General features: G+C 40.1%; 1 protein-coding gene across 9 annotated transcripts in view; it reads right to left on the bottom strand.

Annotated features, from left to right (window-relative positions):
* Positions 1 to 21,979, bottom strand: part of fat1a (FAT atypical cadherin 1a) — an 81,697-nt gene that overhangs the window by 44,595 nt on the left and 15,123 nt on the right. For all 9 annotated transcript variants that reach the window (XR_002746241.3, XR_002746242.3, XM_023272461.3 and 6 more), the window contains exons 3-4: positions 16,067 to 16,381; positions 4,651 to 4,712 (exon numbers count right to left, since the gene is read on the bottom strand). Coding sequence is in view for 7 of the 9 variants with exons in the window: in XM_023272461.3 (XP_023128229.2) it covers positions 4,651 to 4,712; positions 16,067 to 16,381 (377 nt within the window). In the remaining 2 variants the exon portion in view is untranslated. The remainder of the gene's footprint in view (positions 1 to 4,650; positions 4,713 to 16,066; positions 16,382 to 21,979) is intronic.

The following is a 21,979-nucleotide window of genomic DNA, read 5'->3' as shown; positions in this document are numbered from 1 at the left end:
AAAAATACAGGAATAATTAGATTACATGTATGAGAAGCGAGGTTATGATCTGAGTAACAGTTTGATCTTTGTTTTGCAGATATAAACATGTTTAGATTACTAATTATAATACTAACACGACATTTTGTACTTTAAATACCGGAACTACTGTTTCCTCTGGAGAGCTACAGGGTAGAATTGATAAAATTGGGTGATTTATTTCATCTGAAAATTTCCTTGATCTGAAAAAAGAAATATATTTGCCTGTGATCACGATAACAGCAGCTCGTATGTCTGGGAAACGAACAACCCACCACAGCTAATTATTTTTAATTAGTTGCACCAATTCATTCCACTGGCAACAGCTGCACTGACTCCGCTGCTCTGTGTCAAGCTTACACACAAAGATCTGAACTGCTAATAAACATTAAGACTTAATGCTCTCAACTAAGGGCCGGAGGCTTTTTTTAAAACTGCAGAAGTACTCCCAATAAAAGACATTGTCAAACAACTGCATCACTAATGGGGCTTTAATTTAAGTCATGACATTGAGTGTTACTGGTGGCATGCTGGGACTCTTTAATTTGTGCCACGATTTAACACGTCGCGTTGGAGTGCACAGTCTAAGGAGCTTAATCTCAAAGGAAAGAGCCACAGGCTGACCTAAACAAACTAAAATTTTATTGAGTCCCAGAAAAATGAGCTCAAGGGTGGCGCGTCTGATCGCTGGCAGAGATGTTGAGCGTCTCTAGCTTCAAAAAATACTGTAGAAGGGCAGAACAAATGTCACAGCCATTTAAAACCATCTGCTAAGTACTTTCCTAAAAACAGCGAGGGAGTCCAGGGCCATTTGGAAGCATAGTTTCAATTACAAAAGTAATGTGTTTCTGTTTTTCCTCGCGGTGTGTGCAGCTGCCCGTGCTTTTCACATGAGCAGAATTAATTAAATGGGATGACAAGAAACCTGAGAGTGAATGCCTCTCTGAGGAATGATATCCTACGCCGCATAATGGAGATATCCATTATGATCACATGAGTTGTTTGGCTGCCTGATATCCCTTATTGTAACATACTTTGAAGAGTTTCTTTGCTTATGTTTGGCGTCACATCGAGTGCTGAAATGAAGTGTAGTGTAGCTACCCAGCTATCCATCACTATGTGAATCTCTTTGGAACACTTTCACCAAAAGCCTTTGTGTGATAATTGGGTGAAGCATACAAAGGACAATGAAGTTACACCAGAGGGCGAGTGTTACTGCTGCACTGCTGCAAAGCTGCAAACTGAGAAAACCCATTATCCTCTGATTATCTACGTACTGTAAGACTTTTAGATGCATCTAACTGACCAAATGGGAGCAGTGTGGTAATAATGCTTTCAAAATGACATGAGAAAAATAAAATGTGTAAAAGTTTGTAAGTTAGCAACTCTAAGCACTGCTGTATTAGATATATTTTAACTCCACCAACTAACTAGCTAGCTTTACATGTTTGATGAGAGTCCTACCCTGATTACATCCAAATGCTAAAATCCATTCACAGTCATAGCGCCACCTGCTGGCCACAGGAAATTATGTGTTTTACACACTGATATATGATTCAATCTGGCCCATATTTAATTTGCTGGACAAGAGTCCAGGTCTGAAGACATCAGCATTCAAAAATGTTATCGTAGTTACAGCGCCACCTATGTGCAAGCATAGAAGTTATCGGCATTATATCTGCATGTACCATTGCAAGAAACTTTGTGATGTGATCCTTGAAATTGGTCAGCTAAATCTCAGCACCGTGACATTTCTGCCACATGCCAACATACACCACACCTCGACATGCGTGGGTGTACGAGGACCTGTTCAACGCTGATTGCAGCTTTAATTTTGCTTGTCTCTCATACTGGATGGACTTATTATTATTATTATTATTATTATTAACCTTTATTTAACCAAGAGAATCCCACTGAGATTAACAACTTCTTTTTCAAGGGAGTCCTGGCCAAGACAGGCAGCAAAAGTACAAAACACAAAATTACACAGTTAAAACACAATTAAAACAGTAGCAAAAATCATATAAAAAAAGATTAAATTAACAAGCTACTTATGAAAAAAAGTAAGTAAGTTCTTGAGCCAAATAGTGCATGTTGTGGAGTTGGCCTCAAGAACTCGCACTTAAACTTGACTTAAGTAAAGCTGATGGTGCACAGTGGTTATAAAAGTAGTTACAGTTTTATAGGAATAAAAAATGTGAAGCTTACATAGTACAACTCCCTCTTTTTCCAGCTATTATCAAATGTGCATAATAATGCTTACTGTAATAGTCTTTTGAGGAATTCAGAAACTTTATTTCAGCCATAGGAAACAGATAAACTTCCCAAATGACCAGGGAACAAGGTTAGACTTTGTATCACAGAACATGTGTATGCAACAGCAAATGCAAAGAACAACTGGATGATTCTACAACTCTGCTCTCATGTTCATGTTTTAATCTTCCATCAGTCTAATTTTCCCAGTCCTTAAGCTGGATTTATGCTACGTCCAAACTGCATGCTGTCAGGACCCCACTCTGATGCTCCAACAAGCACACCCTCTGGTGATTAAACAGCACTGTAGTAACAACACAGGAGCTGGGCATTGTCTGAAAGTGTGCTGTTTTTAACTGACAGGCTTTTGAAAAACGCACTGTGCTGATTTGTCAGTATTTGTTTGACATTTAATACACATACCGATTAATCAGAAAAAAAGTGGACTGGGCAGGATCTAATATTTTTAGGTCAGACTGCATGCTGGGATCGGCTCCAGGCAACAGATGCGAACAGTCCATTCACCTCTGCTCTTACGTTACAATGCGCTCTCTACACTCCCAGGCCTGAATCCTCAGCATGTCCTGGCATGTCCCACTTTTGCTATTCACCCACCCCCTCCTTCCACGGACTAAGGCCTCTCTGATCCTGCCGCTAGAGCCCACACTCAGACCATCAGGAGCAGCTTTGCCTTTTCTCAAATTCCCCCCACTGCCTTTCTGCTTTTAGCTCTCTGTGTCTTTCACACACAGGCACACGACAGCTACCAACCCCCATCCATCTCATCATAAAAGCTGAAGGCCCCCCTGTGCTCCCTCCACCTCTTTCTTGGCATTTGCTGCAAACAATGCTGACACAGCCCCCACCCTAATTGCTCCACATGTTCCACATGGCCCCACATGTTTCGCTTCTTCTCCTGCAACAAGCTCGCACAAAAACTTCAGCACAAGTTAGGACCTCAATTTGATCTGCTCTGCTAGCGCCAACGTGCCAGATTGTGGAGTTTAAGGATCGGTGCATCTCGGCAACTGTGCAGGCCAAAAAAGAGCTTCCTGCTGAAATCCCAATAACCTGTGACCAACACAAACTTCTCAAGTTGCCATTGCACACTTCTTTTAAGGCTGTGTTCATTCACCGGCTTTCTAAAAAGCTATTTGCTGTCTACCGTCCCTCCAATTCATATTCAAATGATAAAAATTAATGTCCAGAAAAACATTTTTAATTAGCTACTTTCCTGGAAAGTTCTGTCTCTTTGTGCAGCGCAATTTAAGTGTCTGATTAGAGCTCAGTAATAAATATTACAAAGAAAAGCAGAAATACCAGCATGAAGAGAATAGGAGTGTTGGATTTGGCTTAACATTAAAGCCTAGAATAGTTTGAGCTGAGTGTTTAATGTGCTTATTAAATTTCTGTCTGGAGGCATTTTGTCAAATGAGAAAAATGAAGAACATTCACAAACTCTGCTTAGGAGGGAATTGTTGTTTTTCACAGACATAAAGAGCATCAGACGCCAAATGCAACTTTGTAATTCAACAGCTTTCACCCACATGTTGGAAGGAGCAATCCCAGCTCTACAGTAAACCCCCCTGAAATCTCATATTCTTCCTAAATTGAACACATACGGGACAAAATATTTTCTCTTACATTCAGTGTCACTCGTCAGCTCGGCATTTCCCTGTAGGAATACAGTCCTCCCTTATTCCCCATTTTTATCCCTATCATTTACTCCCAGTCCTGTAATGCAATTAGTGCAGTGGAATGTACAATCAGAGTATGAAATACGACGCTGCTCTGGCACCAGATGCACCAGCATTAACTGTCACCCAGAGATCATTGAATTGTGTAGCTTCTAACAATAATTAAAAGGCGTCCAATCTGCTCCCCGTCAGCACCGGAAACACAATTAAAACAGCTATTATGAAGCCCGGTGCTGTGGCGAGAGAGAAGGAGGGAAGCATCAGAGAGGCGCATAGCCGAGCTCAATTACAACCCGCAAGTTTAGACGTCGGTCTGTTGGTTTGACAGCAGCTTCCTGTCCCAGCTTGCTCCATCCACGAGACGGAACAGTGGGAAAGAACAAAGAAACATTTACCAGGATCTCCCATGCGCCTCCCATCTCTCCCTCCTACCCCATCCGGAAATCACTTCAAGGAGAAATTATTCCGAAACAACCTTTCTCGCATACACAAGGAGACATTTCTTGTTGACAAAATGTGGCACCGGGCCAAGTCGGCTGGAATGCCTGACCTCAGAAATGGAATATTCCCAGTCTCCCAGTTCAATTTCTGAAACGTTTTTTGACCAGAGGAAGTGTTGGCATTAAATGTTCGTGTTGAATGTTTCTGTAGAGCAGAAAATCCACCAAAATAAAGCGCTCACCTCGAGAATGTGCTCGTCTTGCTGCTCTCTGTCCAGTCTCCTGGAAGTGGTTGTAACCAGACCTGTGCAAGACAATCAGTATGAATAAAAATCAGACACAAACACATTAAGAACCACTCAAGTGCAGTCACTTTGACATTGCTCCATTTATAAAAACAAACATTTTTTAGTAAAGCAATGATAAAATAGCAAACTAAGAATGACTGAAAATGTTGCCAGATCTAGTTGCTTATCATTAACTAATTAGCCAATTAACAGTAAAATTGGATAAATATATGCGCCACTCAGTAAATAAAAAGATTTTGCACTGTGTATGTTTCAGGTACTTTACAGTCTCAACCATCTTACTGTAATAAAATAAAAAATATATATTGGATATTCTGTTGATTTTTTTCTATATTATGTTATCTAATTATTTTATCTATTTTTTAATTTGATCTTTTTTTTAATCTATTTATTTTATTTTTTAAAACATTTTATTTCACTTTATCTTATTTCATTTTATATTTTATTTTATTTAACCTTGACTTTATACCCTAATATTCTGTGTGGTTTAACCCCTTTATTGATTTTATTTTATATTTTATTAAGTATTTTATTTAATTGTATTTAATTTAACCTTCACTATAAACCCTAATATTCCATGTGGTCTAACTGATTACACTTTTATTGATTTTATTTTATATTTTATTTTATATTTTATTTAATTTTATTTAATTTAACCTTAACTTGATACCCAAATATTCTGTGTGGTCTTGTTGTTTACCCCTTTAGTGATTCTATTTTTATTTTATTTTATTTCATTTTATGTTCTCTTTATACCCAAATATTCTGTGTGGTCTTATTGTTCACCCCTTTATTGAATATAATAATTTCCCTCAAGGGAAAGTCTAAATAAGTCAAAATCTAAGTCAAAACAAAAGTCTATTTTTCATTCATAGAATACTCTGCTCAGCATATATCTTGACCAACCAAATATACAAGATCCTCATCTACACCAGCCCCTCAACAGTAAACCAGCTTTCTTTAAATTTTCAAATCATTAAAGACAAAAAACACACACTTTCTAGCAAACATCAAGACATAGAGAGCAAAGAAACAACATTTGATTGAGACTAAAACCATCCGGCCCCTCACTGTTGGGTGACATAACCTGAACCCTGCCGGTTATCTCATCAGTCCGCCATGAGTTAAGGATCTGGAGGAGCGCTCCCCCTGTGGTCCTGCCTCTTTCTGGTCTCCACAGTTGCCAGACAGCCCACCATACTGCCTTACATATGTGAAATATCACAAAGATCTGCAAATAGCGCCCAAACAGCAGCATAGCCTTGACACCCTACTTTTAGTTTTTCCACAAGCTGAATAAATAGACAGCCAGTCAGACATCACCCGCAGCTCCGAGCACTTTTAGTAACAGAGAGAGAAAGAAAACTTCAGAAAAGGCCCTCCTGCTAGTTGGAGTGTTTCAAATGTCTTCCTGAGCTCTATCATTCAGTTTACTGGTGTCGTGTGACATCAATCACGCTGGGGGAACTTCGTTAAGCCGGGCTTCGACAAGAGTAAAAATTAAACGAGCTGAAGACTCAAGTTTTTGGCTAATCTGATTTTGATTCAAATTCACAAACAAGTGAAGAAAAGAGCAGGAAAGCGGAGGGGGAGGGCACCGCTACATTATAGGCAGCATTCTGTTCTCACTCCCAATGTAATTGCAACTTTGCAGAGACACTGAGTGTAGAGTAGACATGCCAACTTTAACCGCACCAGAGCTGTCTGCTTGCCACACTGTGCCTGATTAGCATAAAGCAAAGGATTTCCGAAACCCAAAGCCATCAATGGCACATATGCCTGCAGCAAGAATAGCTGGCCACAACTTACAGGTCCTGAAATAGCCTCCAGAGCGCCGAGATGGAGGCACTTTTGCTCCCTCGTTCTTATCCACTTCTTCTTAGGACTTTAGTTAATCCTCAGAGTGAGCTGCGAAGATTTTAGTCTGCTGATATTTGATCAGAAAAAAAAATAACACATTTCCTGAAGGTGCTTTTTTCCCCCCTCTGCTTACCCAACACAGCTGCATACTGATGAGCAGCTGATTTCCATTTTACATAAATATAAAACAGTCGGCAAATCTCAATTAAAACAAAACTTGCCTCCATCTTCCCCCCCGAATGTATTCTTACACCGACAACACAAATGAAGTCTGCAGGGATTACTCATGGCGTGCTACATGACGTCTGCAAAACTTGATCAGCGTGTGCGAGCTGTGTGTTACTATCATGAAAACTAATAGTTCTGCTGTGCCACATCAGAACAGGCTAATTATTCATGTGCTTCAGCGAGGCCTCAGATGACGGATGGTAATGTGTTTAAGCTCCCCAGCGAGCAGCGTTTGGGTAACTCTTCTCTCAAACAAGTATTCTGCAGCAGACGACATTAACCACACAGTGTAGCCGTCTTGGTTTCCAATTTCTCGGCAAATCATCCGCCCAATCAAAAGTGGGAAAGGTATCAGAACAGATACGCTGCTTGTAATGTAAACTGTATACCGCTGCTTCTGTGCAGCAAACAAAAACAACATTAGCAAAGCCAGTCAAATCACAAAACAACTGGCCTTCATCCAGAGCCCACTCTGGAAAGCACAAATTTGGTTTTCTGCCCTGCTTTTGAAAAGACCAATTTCCATTTCACAAACATATTTTACACCCAAATGCTGCAGTGGTAGGCACACTGGAAAATGAGTTAATGACACAGGATAGCACATCAGTGGTTTCTTTTGTCTTCTGTTTGTTTATGTTCAAACATTGTGTATATTTTGCTTTAGATACAATCTCTCTACTTCTACTGACAGCACTGCTGCATCTGCTAGAATATAGGGATGGGAAATGTGTTTAAAAAGACAGAAAGAAACAAGAAATTTAATTGTGGGTATTTACTAAAGTAAAAATAACAAGAGCTGCAGCTCCCAGCAACCCACAGTTAGTCAGAATGTTTCATATGAACTGTGCCCTGCTGAAACCTCATAGCTCAGAGAGACACAATTGACAACTTTATGACATTATGCTCAAAAATTCAAAGCCAAAAGACACTGAATTTAATATTACAAATGACAAAACCGTAAATATTCACAACAGAAGCAATTTTATATTTATTTTTCAAGTCAAATTACTTTAAACAACAATTTTTCTGTCAAAAATAGTTGCTGATTTCTATTGGTAAAGCATTGAAATCAGCTCTACAATATTCAGACAGGAGGTTTTGCCTCTGAAATGGTTTTAACACATGCTCAACTTTCTGACATTTCTAAAGTTCTGGTATTTTTGATTTTTGATGGAACGTGAAACCAATATCTGAAAGGCAAAAAAACATGTTGCATCTGCTGTGGATGAGTAAAGCTATTCTGATGCATGTTGTTTTGCGGCTTTAAAATGCTTTTGTTTGCTTCTGTTCCGTTTGTGTCTGACACGCTGCCAGCTCGCTGCCAGACCTCATACTATGGGACTCGTCGCCCACTACAATACCAAAGCACTGATATCACTTTCAGAAAAAAAAAAATCCACAACCACTTTTTTCCAAAAAAAATCCAAACTTTCAACCCTTTAGAATCTATTTCAACTCATCCTACGGGGTTACACACTTACCAGGAATGGTCCTTTTATGCAGGACTTCGCTGGCTCTAGTGCTCAAGTCAATCAAGGTGCTTACTTCGCTACCTAAATGTTAAGAAACTGTAAAATGATTGGTTAGTGAGCCAAAGCTGACCATTAAAGTCTGCACTTCCAATCCGCAGCCTTTGTAACAACACACACAGATCCATCCTCCAGCCTGGGTCGAGCTGGGCCGACAGTAATTATATATAGCCATGCTGTGAGAGGGGGAGAAAAACAACAGCAGAGCAGCAGTGGCACTTTCAACCATGTCCTTGAGCGCTACAACCACTGCTCCAAAATGGAGGCTTGAAGTGAGCTGAGGAGTGCAGGACATTGTTGGGGTGGTTGGTGTGCGGGCATCGCTGCTGTGATTAGCAGTCTCCAGAGTGACACACATATTTATGTGACACACATTTAGCTGTGAGTGCAGACAATCAGGAATGCACGAGCTGTCTGCAGCAGCAGGACATTTCTAAGTCCTTGAGATATTTACTATCGCTGATGGACTGTTAGGAAGCTATGACAATTTTTTAAACATTTTTTCACACAAACTGTAACAGTTCACATCCTGAAACCCAATAAATCAATAGTCTCAGCATAATTAGGAGTTAAGGGTCTACCACTCGAGCCTAAAATAACAGGTGAAAAGTGTTTTCACAACTCACGATGCCATCAGTACTCTCAAACTGTGGTACACTGCTACTAAAATCTCAAAGAGGGTTCCACAGTGGCTTGGTGGTTCGTACTTTCGCCTTGCAGCTAGAAGATCCCCGGTTCGCATCCTGGCCTTCCAGGGATCTTTCTGCATGGAGTCTGCATGTTCTCTCTGTGCATGTGTGGCTTTTCTCTTAGGTACTCCGGCTTCCTCCCACAGTCCAAAAACATGCTCAGGTTATTTGGCAACTCTAAATTGTCTGTAGGTGTGAATGCAAGTGTGATTGTGAGTCTGTATAAGCAGCTCTGTCCAGGTGGCCTGTCCAGGTGTCCCTTGCTTTCACCCTCAGTCAGCTGGGATAGACTGCAACCCTAATGCGGTGTATAGATAATGGATGGATGGATGTTACGCAAAGACAAAGCTGCTTGTCCCCCCCCTTTTTTTTTAAAGTAAAATAATCTCAGAAATGAAAAGGAAATGCTGAAAATCCTGCATTGCTCGGCATGCCATATACAAGTCTGTGCAGTCCAACAAACGTCCTGTCCAGCAACACAGAATCTGACAAATGCAACCACAAATGGCCGTGTAAGCTAACACAAACGCATTCATACATACATACGGCCTTTGCGAAAATGAGCGAAAGGCATTACGGGGGAAGCTCTGTTTACATTAGGATTGAGATATCTCAACACCTCACAGCTGCAAGGCTTATTTGTAATCTGAAAAGACACCCACGTCATGGAAGAGTTGGGACTACGGGGGATTCGGGTTCCCAAAAGCTTGCGAAAGTAAATGTCGCACGGAGTAAATGAATGGGACATTTGGAAGCAATAGAGAAGCTAAAAGTCCATTTTGATATCCGTTATGCTGCTCTCTGTTTCCACCATACTTGACCTACTGTGCAGAAGTTTGGGTCAACACATATAATAGTACATTACAGCCAATAAAAAGCTATGAGGATAGTACATAGTGTGGGATATAATAAGCACATTAACATATTGTTTTCCAAAGCAAATGCTTTGAAATTTATTGATTTAGTTAAATTTACAGCTACGTAAACAATATTCAAAGGAAGCAACAAGTTACTCACTGGTAACATGTAACAACTGCAAAAATTGCAAATTATGAATTAAGAAGAAATTTTCCAACTTAAAAAGCCATTTGCTCGCAGCACCATGAAGAGTAGATGTTTATCAATATGTGGGGTAAAATTATAGAACTATAAAATAATCTAAAAAAAAAAAGATTGCTTGAAAAATATTATGTGTAAATGTGTTCTGGAGTTTCTACAGAGGTACAGAAGTATAAGGTTTGATGTAAATAGGAAACAGTAAGATATATAAGTTGGTAAGTTTAACTTCACCGTAGTTGTTTTAGGACATCATTTTAGGTTTTGGATTTGGTTGTTATTTTTTGTATTGTGTATTTGTTTTTTCTGTTCCTTCATGATACTGTTGCATGTCTGAATTAAATCAAATAAAAATGATATAAGAAATTTCAAAAAATAAATGAGTGCATGATTTTGCTCTCATGCCCATTTGCCAGGCATGTTCTTGGGCAGTGTTATGTGGTTAAATTATAGCAAAGAAGCTAACCTGCTAAGAAAAGCTTTTGATTGAAATAATCTAAAACCCCACGACCACTGGGCTACTTCACGTAACCCATGGTTCTTTGATAACAGACTTTCACCATGGCGACCTCCTTGACGTGAACAACTATTGATGCTCCGATGACAAAGAACCTTTACGGACAAATCGAACCGTGCTCAGGGCTTCAGCCAATTAATTTATCTCCCAACTTATGATGTGACATTACCTTTACAAAGTGTCACACAGGTAACAGCTGCCGACACGTTCATATGCGGTAGTTTATTAACTGCACCTTATTACTGGTCACTTATTCGTGGCACTTGAACATCTTCCATTCTATCGTTAACTATAACCAGGAGCCTGTTGGGGGGTAAAACGTTCAAACTAAAGATCGGCATGATGTAAATTGATTGTACAGTGATGCTGTAATGTCAGGAGCAGTGTTCAGTTCTGCTCAGTTGCCTGATGCTTGTAAGCTTTGGTTTATCTCGCTTAGCCTCCTTGTAGCAGTGACGGTAGTGCATCTCTGTTCTGACAGATTTGTCAATATGCTGTCTTGACCAGAGCTTTTATGAAATGTTCAAATGTCAAATTCTTTCTTTTGTTTTTTTTGCTTTTAGGTCATGAGTGTACATTAGTTTGTAGCTTCAGTTTGATTCCATGACAGTCCTTCTGTGGTGGTTTTGTAAAGTCCAGAGAAATGTTTACTCATTCCTTGTTTTTCCAGGATAATTACACACTAAATTTGAATTTTCAAATCTATGCGGAAGGAGATCAATCAAAATTTTGGAAACCCACAATTTCAGGATTGTGGTATTCATTACTCTGACAAAAAAAACAAATTCCACATTTATAAAACTTATCATGCCACCAAGGTTTCAGGTTGGATTTGTTTCAAAGATGCTGTGATTAAACTTAATCTGAGCACAACTGAGTTGCCATGACAACTCTTTGAAGTTTTAAGAGGAAAATCAGCGTGTTCTCATCACCATGTTTTCTTCTCATAATCTCTTTTGAAAGCTGTGACAATTGTTTGACCTCAAATCACCGGAAACAATGGGAAGTTGTTGGAAGTATCCGTTTCCTATCTCACTTCCCCTGACAGTGGTTGGGGGCTTTGGTAAACCACTGATAACGGTATATGTATGTGTGTGTATGTGTGTTTTCTTTCCCAAACAGAGAAGGCATTTCTGAAAGTGGATACAAGCGGCACAAAAAAAATAGATGATTCCTTGCTGCAAATCCCACAGGCTGCTTCCCTTACCTTTACATTCAACGCCAAGAACGGAAAAATAAAATCTGTGGAAGGAATTCAAGCTTGCCGGAGCATCACCAGCAGCATTCTCTCTCTCTTTTTTTAAATTACAGACAATGAACTGCTGGCTGCAGGCGAAGAAAAAGGGATGGGCCGAAATAGTTCAGCACGACAAGAAGAATTCACCTGACTGTATCTCTTTTCATATGGGTGTAACCGCCAGAATGAAAGCTGCCATTACAGGGCAAAAGCAATCATGTATGGACAGTTAGCTCCCATTAGAAACATGCTGAGGTCGGCTCTAGCCACGGCACTGCCTGGTGACGAATACAATTATTACAGGGTGGAGATTTCAACAGGGCTCACTTCAACATAGAGTAATGAAGATCTATAGTGTCCATGAATTATACTGGGGCAATTAGAGACGCTTTAAGCACTAATACCACACCTAGAAGGCAGTGTGCTGTAGGTGCAACAGGAAGTAGAGTAATGAGCATGCAGTAAGATAAGATGGCTATCTGTGCTCTAGCTCTCTCTCCTCGGCTTAGATGTGGAAAACTTCCTGTGTATGGTGGGTGTGTGTGTGTGTTCTGAATACACGTTCTGCTCGGTCGCCCTTTCCTAACACATGCAAGTTTCGGCACAAGTCTTCCATTCAAAGTCCACGGATTTGTGTTGCACGGAAGACAGCATTTCAGAGAAAAGAGAGAGTGATTCACCAGGTAATAGACGACGCTCGCTCTCCCACAGAAAAGGTGGGCAGCACACGACAGCTCCTTCGTCGTGAGAAAACAAAACGAGATGAGCGGTGGGCTGGATGTGCGGACGAAGCGTCATTATTCTAAATTTACACCCAAAAAATAAACAAATACTCCTCAGGTGACATTTTGCGCACATGCATCCGTCTCACTTCCGGTTGTGAGCGCGAGAGCGACAAGCCCACGAGTCTTTACCGGTGAAATTAAATTCTCGTTAGCTGCGAAATAAAGCCGGAAGAGTATCAAACAACTGTGGTCATGCCCGTGGGTGGGATAAGATCCGCGGCACCAGACAACTGGTTCATCTTTTCAAATTTCAGACACATACAGCATTATTCAAATCCACTGATCTCACACTGATACAGAACACATCATTCACATCGAGCTGACTGGCATAATTCTCTTCCTGTATGGATCTGCCTAGTTTTTCTCTCCCTTTTTTTATCAAAAGCAGCGCTACATCAAGCAGTTAAGCTTTCAGACGCTGGGATCACAGTAGTGTCTGTAGGAAAGAAGAGCTGGCCTTGCACATTAATGACAAACTAAAGTTAGAGAAACACCCAAAACAGCAGGACTTGTTTACTTGGCAGAAATAAAGCAGCCCTAAGCATTTCATCCTAGGCTTTACTGAGTCACTGTGGGTCTGTGTGGAAAAAAGGGCAACCAGCGCCACCCAAGGCGTCAAGCGATGCCTCCATATATGTTTGAAGCATCATATAGACATAGCATCGCGACAGAGGGCTTGCTGGTTAGCTCAGAACACATGCCTATGAAGTTTCAAAAAACCCACACAAAAACACAGGCCTTTTCCTTTTTTCCCACCCCTTTGCAGAGCTTTGTAGATACGCCAAGACAGGGCTTCCAATGCAATTTTAGAACATGTAATTACAGAGACTTGCATGCTGTAAATTTAAACATTTTCAAAAACCTGTAATATGCGGTGAGAATGTCATACTGAGTCGATAATGAGGAGAGATATCAGGTTATTTCTGACTTTTCTTACTACCACCGATTTAAATAAATAACAAAGAATTGGCAATCATTTCCAGTTCCCTGCTCAAAAGAATGCCTGGATTGACGTGTTTCTGTCTTTTTAAAGGGCTCTCTGTATAATTCACCGTCTTCTCTAGCAGCCAGCTACACTTGGATGCATGTTTTCTCTTGTTTTCTCTCCACACCCACCTCTCTACCTCCACTCATTGCTGATATCTTCAGCTAACAAAAGAAGGAAAAATCAAAGCAGCAAGAGCAGTGATTCTATTTAGTAAGCATCCGTTGTTGAACCTTATGCACAGGGCTCTAGTGTCCCACTAATAAAAGTTTTAACATGCTTTGATATGCATGAACGGGCCTTATCCGTATGCTTCAGTGTAATCATTTTCATGTTCACTGAGCTCTTGTGACACTTGTTAAAAAGAAACACATAAAGAAACAGTGGGTTTTACTGTAAGGAGGCTCTGCCCACAGTGGACTTGACCAAAAATTTCCTAAATACTGTGCAGTCCTTGCAGGAGGAAATGTTCACTGCAGATATGTGGGCTGAGGAGACTTTACTCAGCTGCTAAATAAGTAATGAACTGTAAGTTTACCATGGACATCCAGAAACAACAGCATCGAGGCTGCGATCAGAAATTATTGAAGAAGAATTCAGTAAAGTAGAAGGTCATCTTAAGGGAGATGGAGAGAAAAAGGAGAAAAGGAAAATATATACAGTCTTGCAGCAGATACCAACAAGTGTTGCCACTCAGTTCAGGATGTGCTGCTTCTGTGTTAGCAGTTCTTTCCAGCCACATGAAGTAGGAAAGAAGAAAATATATGACACAGAAAGTTAGGTTCTGGCAATGTTGTTAAAACTGTTTTATTTATGGCTATTTTGTTGCATGATGATTCCCTGAAGCCTTTTCAGCATCCCAGACTTGTTATCAGCACATGGAAGCCCATCTTGTTCCGCATGCAGACAAAACATCCACCATGTGTGCATACCTAAAGTTATCCTTTTTCTTTATCATTGATTTTTTCTCTCTTTTCCCGTCCACAGTGCAGTGCCCAGTGTTACTGAGAGCCTTGCTTGGGAGGCATGCTACATGACAGATCCTTATTTGGTCAGAAAATTCACATTGCCACTTCCAACAAAAATAACTCCAGTTTGTTGATGCGACTACCTTGGGAAACAGGACCACACACACGTTAGCGAGGACAAACGGGAGCAACTGCTTCACTACCTATTCCTCATTTCAGTTTAATGATCACTTGCATTCTCAGCAATAACAGACCTGTGTGTGAGCCGAGTTAAACTAGCTCAGTGATTAGCACTTTCAAAGACAGATTCAGCTTTTAACTCTCTGATTACTGCGAAATTTATTTACACTAACTGGTAGCCTTTTTTTCTTACATTTTGTGAATGTATCATTACACAAATTCCAGAATTCAACAAGAATAAATCTGCAAAATTACAGATAAAGCTTCACTTTGCAACCATTACGAGTATTTTTTTCTGCTCTAGTCGACTAAACATAGCCTGCTCTAGCAACTTTAAGAGTCCAATGAAATATTAATCATCACACCATTTCGAGACTACCATATGAGAACACACTTTAGAGTGTTAGAGTGGAAAAGACCCAGTAGGCTTAACCCACTCCTGTTCTGGGTGAAAATACTGTGTTCACACTGCTCTTCCTTTTCGCAGGAAAAGAAACAGGAACCTCACATAAGCTCGCAACCTTGTCAGCCATGCTCTACTGTACGAAACTCTAAACCAGGCCTCCAGTTATGGATTTAAAATCTAGGAAATCTTCATACACTACCAGTCAAAAGTTTGGACACACCTTCTCATTCAATGCTTTTTATTTGTTTGTATTATTTTCTACATCGTAGATTAAGACTGAAGATGAACACTTTTTGTTTACAACATAATTACTACGCCAAGGAAAGCGGCGGAGTTATGTGAGGATCGGTGTACGTTTGTTCTTCTGTGAATCTACCTGTGCATGCATATGCTGCATTTCTAACTCTGCCATATTGGGGAATGAACAGCCTTGGTGGAGTACTGAGTGCTTTTCTTGTTCCATATGTATTCTTTTACAGTTTTGATGTCTTCAGTATTAATCTACAACGTATAAAACAATAAATAAATAATAAAGAACATCGAATGAGAAGGTATGTCCAAACTTTTGACTGGTAGTATACGTTCGCCACATTTATTTACTTTGTACTTTCAAGCAGGTTGTGCATTTAGGTGTGGAAAACACACGTTATTTCAGGTTGACTTCCTGTGTGACCTCGGCGATGTGAGGATGTATTGCTGTAAGGAGCTCTGTATTGAGGAAAAAAAGGCCGCCTTTGATGAGCTCATTTCCTTGTGGTCGGGAAAAGCTTCTTTCACGCAATCCGGCAGCTTTTTTCAAGGTTACAATTTGTCCTGTATTACAACACAGGGCCATGGATCAAAAGACTTTCTGCTCTGAGGTTGCAATTTATAGTGACATTTATTTCCATACTCGTAATGGCAGTCTTACCTGTCTTGGCGTTAATGGCGAAGAAGCCCTGGGGATTGCCACTGGTGATCCTGTAGGTGAGTTTATCACTGGACTTGGCATCCGGATCAACTGCGTTGATCTGGATGATGGACACATCTTTAGGGGAGTTTTCCATGACAGACGGGTAGTAGACAGGTTCGGAGGTCTGTGGTGCGTTGTCGTTCACATCCAGCACTTCAATGTAGACCTCAACGAAAGCAGAAAGGGGCACCACGCCACGATCCATCGCATAGACCGTCAGCCAGTAGTGAGGCGTGGTTTCGTGATCCAGCAGCTCTTGGGTTCGAATGATACCTAGGAAAATAAAAAGACCAAGTCTGAGTCCGCATCATGCAAGTGAAAATTTTTATGTGCAGTACATGACCTGAGTCTAACATTACTGCCTGCACTACCACTGATCTCTGAAATCGATTCCTGGCGATGCAGAGAACAGAAGCTGGAACACCAGGTGCCCTGAACAGGCAGATGCAGAGGTAGACTGAAAAGGCCTTTGCCTGAAAGATGTCAAGGTGGTATATTAACAAGCCACCACTCTCCTGTTTACATTTCACTGCCATGAGGGGGCTGTAACCTTCAGCTGAGCAAACAAGAGCTTTCAGACACACACAAGCTGTATAGGTTTACAGTGGTTAAACTGACAAATGGAGGATAAGTAGATTCTGCAATGTGAAAACAGGGGAGATGGGAAAACATGAGCCTGACAAAGAGTATAAAAAGTCTAAATGTAGAAGGCAAACACATGATTTGAGCAAACCTCTGCAAAGTTGTATTTTCCTGACATGAAATGCTATGTACCTGCTTTTAAAAAAGTGCAGGTTTTCTTCCCCATCTGACTTACAGGAACTCACCAGGTGCTCAGTAGGTACACTGTGCTGTAGGAAGTGTGTTTGTCTTTCAGCAGGGGTAAGAGTTTCAGTTTGGGAGACAGGAAGTGTGCTCTCTGTGTTAGTTTACTTGCGATAAGTGTTCCATACACACCGTAATTACTGCTCCTGTAACATGCGATCTCATTGGATTACCTAAAGTTGGAGCGTGCACAACCAAAACCTACAAATCCAGATTGACCTAAATCTTTCTAATTGTTGTGTACCTTTGTGCACAAGATCCATTTTCTTCCTGTTTATATTTTACACAAGGAACAAAAGAAATGTCACCAAGCAAGTGATGCCGAGCAACGTTTCTAGAAACAAATACTGGTTCTGCCTAAAGGTTTACAAGGTGACTAAGAATGCTCTTAACATTTCTTTTCACTTTCATCAACATAAAACTCAGTTCAGTGAGGAATCAATTTACTGCAAATGGTTGTGAATGCCAAATTACAGCAGATAGCAGATTAGCCAATCCATTTACTGATGGCTTTTGTCTCTTTTTGTTGCTACTTATAAAGAGTAGGAACAAAAAAACAAGGTTCTCGGATGTAAAAGAGTAGCTGCCACTTACGTAACAACAGCATATTATCTGGATTACTTGCACAAGCGGGGTCCCATTATTTTCGCAAGCACCAAATCGGAGGCTGTGAAGGGCAACATAAACATGCTAATATCTTCCAGACAATGGAAACTCTTGACAGCCTTAATAACAGCAGCCATTTCCAGGTCTGTGTTACTCAAAATGCCTGTTTCACCTTGATAACTGAAATGGAATGTACAACTATATTAGCTTTTCTTATTAAGTCACACGAATAAAAGTGAATCATGCCATCAGTCAGCACCATTACCCAATACGGGGTGGTGTCCATTTTCTACAGTGAGCCTGAATCTGTAACACATTTCCAGTTTCTGGTGGCCCAGATATGGAGCCTCAACAGCATAAAGACGTGATTCAAAGGACTGAACAGTTTACATAGACTGTCTTTGTGTGGTCTTTGTTCAATCACTGTAACCTGATGAAGAAGTTTTACTAGAAGTACACAAAGTTCTTGCTTTGGGTAATCAAACACATCTCCATGAAGACGTAGCATGCAAAATGACTCGTCACAAATTTCCTCAAATTTACCACAGGAGGGGATTTGGTGGGTACAGCTCATTTGTTTTCTCGCCCTGCTTTACTTTGGCTTCCCTGCGTCTTCATCCTGGGATCCTCTCCTGTCATTAGTCATCATTACAGCTCTCTCAACTTAGCTTCAGGCATGTAATAAGAAAGGTAGTCAGGCAGGGAAGAACAGGTAGCTCCCCAACATTTCCTAAAGCCAAGAGTCCCATGGCAAAAACAACAGTGGGCAGTATATCCAGAATGCACATGAAACGACTATCCAAAATAGAGAAATTACAACAATCTTTGAAATACACTACCATTCAAAAGTTTGGGCTCACCCAGGCAATTTAATGTTTTCCATGAAAACTCACACTTTTATTCATGTGCTAACATAATTGCACACGGCTTTTCTCAATCATCAATTAGCCTTTCAACACCATTAGCTAACACAATGTAGCATTAGAACACAGGAGTGATGGTTGCTGGAAATGTTCCTCTGTACCTCTATGGAGATATTCTATTAAAAATCTGTCGTTTCCAGCTAGAATAGTCATTTGCCACATTAACAATGTCTAGACTGTATTTCTATTTCATTTATTGTTATCGTCATTGAAAAAAACTGCTTTTCTTTTAAAAATAAGGACATCACTAAATGACCCCAAACATTTGAACAAAAGTGTGAGTTACTAAAATACTAAGATAGTGACAAATATATTTCTCTGATAGCTACAGTGGATAATACAAGCACTACTAGAAGACAACACATGGAGGAAAATGAAAATGTTTGACATAAAGAAAAATGCAAATTCTTACGTATTCTACTCTATTCTTATGTAAGAGTATGGGGTTAAAACTTTAAAAAAAAAAAGGAAAAACTAACAAGAGAACGTTAAATAAATCACCAGGTGAGAGGTCGGTGTGAGGAATGAAGGTAGAGCCGAGTAAAGGCGGTCATGTGTGCACAAGCACATGAACTAATGAGACAGAGCACAAGACAAAAATAAGAGACAACTGGGAAAGTATGAGATATCTTTTGTGCTTCTGCCAGGGAGATGCCCATGCTTGAGTGCTTATCTATTTGAGTGGCAGACACCAGCGTTGCAGAACAATTCCATTTTCACCAGGGTCATGCTTTTTGCTCATAGTTCTTCTCCTTGTAGCTATCAGCGTACATACGATGACTTCATATTGTGACGTTTAAAAACAAGCAACAGCAGGTTCTTGCATATGTTGCTGCCCATATGTCTACCATTTCTAAAATACTAGAGTTCATATTTTTTATTTGTTCATATTTATTTGAAAAACTGAACAACTTGACCTTAAATGTCTTAAAGAGCACTTAAGAAAAGCTCTCTGCCATAGCCTCTGGGAGAATAGTTGCTAACAAAGCATGTGAAAGATGATTCTGAAGAATTTACTTGCCACACCCATTCCATATACCTAGCCTACCCAGTAAGGCAGAAGCAAAACCTGCCCTTGGGCCACAAGAAAAAAAAAAACAGTGCAACAGCCTCTGCCAGATTTGCTTTCCGCTTTTTTTTCCCTCTTACTTTCTTTCTTTTCCCTCTGGCTTTGTTCTTCAAAGCTGCTCGAGCACAGTGGCAGTGTGGTCGAGTCCTCAGACAGCCAACAGATTCTCAACAATCAAGACCAGCAGGTATTTTATACGTATGCACTTAAATCAGCATCCTCTGCAGACACACAATGAGTCTATTCTTCAGAAACAAAGTTATCCACAGTTTGAGGGTGAAAACTGCTGCGCCAAAGCTGCTTTAAACTCCTCACCACATGTCACAAGTTATCTCATGCAAGAAAGGAAAGTTCTAAATATAGTCAATGCTGTCAATATGAGATTAAACCTCACAATATCTAGTTTGTCTGTTATGCTGATTTTCACATTTCTGGCCTGACTTTGGAAATTTGCATCTGCAGATCAACCATTGACTTAAAACGCTGCGACTATGTGCAGCTAATGCAACATAAACCGGCACTTCCTTGTTCATTCTGTTGGGGTTGGCTTTGAACTACCTCAGTTAATTTCACTCACCCCTTCCCCACATTCCTCAGCCTTCTCAGGCCTGTAGCTCAAATGCGTACATAAACTTTCTCAACCCCCCCACTCTTCTCTTTCCACAGCCGGGCAAAATGCTTCAAATTCCACTACCTCGTTGTGGAGCCTAATGTAATAAAAAGAGTTACGCTTTCTGTTACCTGGCGACTTCATATCACATCACTCCTAATTTCACAGACATATGTCACCAAGACACAAAGGATATTAAGTTTTTTTGTTAAGGTAAGTGTATAAACTGCAAATCCTCTGTAAAAGTAGGTGTTACCCTGTTTAATTTATACCAGCAAATATAGAAAAGTATTTCTTTCAGAGTCTGCAGTGTGCATCCATTTTAGCGTTAGCATGCACTACACTAACCTTGTATACAGCGGTAGCTAATTTAGCACGTGCTTCAGGAAGGAGGCATTTCAAAATTGATTAAAAAATAACATTAAATCAGTTTGCATTTATGATGCTCCACTGTAAATACTTTAAATACCAATTAATTGCTGGAGAGGCAGCTAAATGACATAGAGGACCACCAGAATGGCGACCAGGACAGGGATGAGTTGGAGCTACAGAGCTAGCTGGTTAGCTTAACTTTCACAATAAAATACCGTAGTGGCCTCAACAAATAAAACAACATATGGTAGTTTGTGTAACCCTTTTTTCCATTTCAGTGATGTATAAATCTAATCTAACCAACAAATGTCTGATTATTTTAGAAATGCATGGATTTCTTGCAGGTTTTATTAGCGTTTAAATGCGTGCCCATGGTCCCAAATCTATACTAATCTGATCTTCCCGTTACTTTTATGTTGCACTTGCATGCTTGAAATCCTGTGCATTATGTTATTTCAAACAGCAAGTAAGATGACTCACATTAGAGGTCATAATACAATGGGATGGCTCTCAGATAATAATAACGATGACAGAGTATCACACCTAAACCATCTTATCTCCTTCTACTAGAAAACCTATTACAGCCTACTGAGCCAGTGAGCCATTTCCACTTCATGCGTCACTGGCCATGTTACATGCTGTTACTGGTGGCAGAAATATGGCCGTCAACAGCTGACTCAAGGGAAAAAATTGGTACTTCTAGTGGAGTGTATAACCCTAGTGCACCCAGTACTGATATTTACCTCTAAATTCCTAGAGACATGACAAAACAGATCATGTCTAAGGAAAACATAAAAATCATTCATTTGCGCATCCAAGTCAACAGAGATGGTGAAAAAACATATCTTTTGATACAGTTGTTACATATCGTTGATGCATGACTGAATGTATTTTTGTTCCCCCATTTAAAAAAAAAAAAAAAACAAAAAAAAAAAAAACGGCTATTAATTCCAGTTGAGATAACTTTTGGGATTTAGCTGACAATACAAAGCTTCCATTGTTACTGGGAACACTGTTATTTCAAAGGGCTTTCAAAAAGGCCTCAGAGCAATACTCCTTGATTCAATATCACAGTATTATTTCGAGCAGTTACTATACCTCCCAACCCTGAAGAGCTCTCTGCTTGTTCCTCTGATAACAATGAGTCCATCTCAATTCATTTCAATACCCCATCGCTCTCCATGTCTTCTAACACTGTCTGTAGCTCTACATCTTTATTGATTTAATTACCTATATCTATCCATCTAAGGCAGCTTACCATTGCATAGCCCCTACTGTAGACTTTCAGCTGAGAGCAAACAACTTCCCAGGAGAGCATAACATCAGCAGAGAATCATACTATCTCTTCAAGCACCACTTTAAAGAGATACAAAAAAACAACAAACATCTCCTTCTGACTATTCATGCAGGAAGCCAAGTCAATTCATGCCACGCATAACTACAGATCAATACCTTCTTGTGGTTGC

Source organism: Amphiprion ocellaris, chromosome 4 (genome assembly GCF_022539595.1).
Source record: "Amphiprion ocellaris isolate individual 3 ecotype Okinawa chromosome 4, ASM2253959v1, whole genome shotgun sequence".
Taxonomy (NCBI): domain Eukaryota; kingdom Metazoa; phylum Chordata; class Actinopteri; family Pomacentridae; genus Amphiprion; species Amphiprion ocellaris.
Note: the sequence above shows the minus strand (reverse complement) of the source record. Positions and strands in the feature narration are given on the sequence as shown.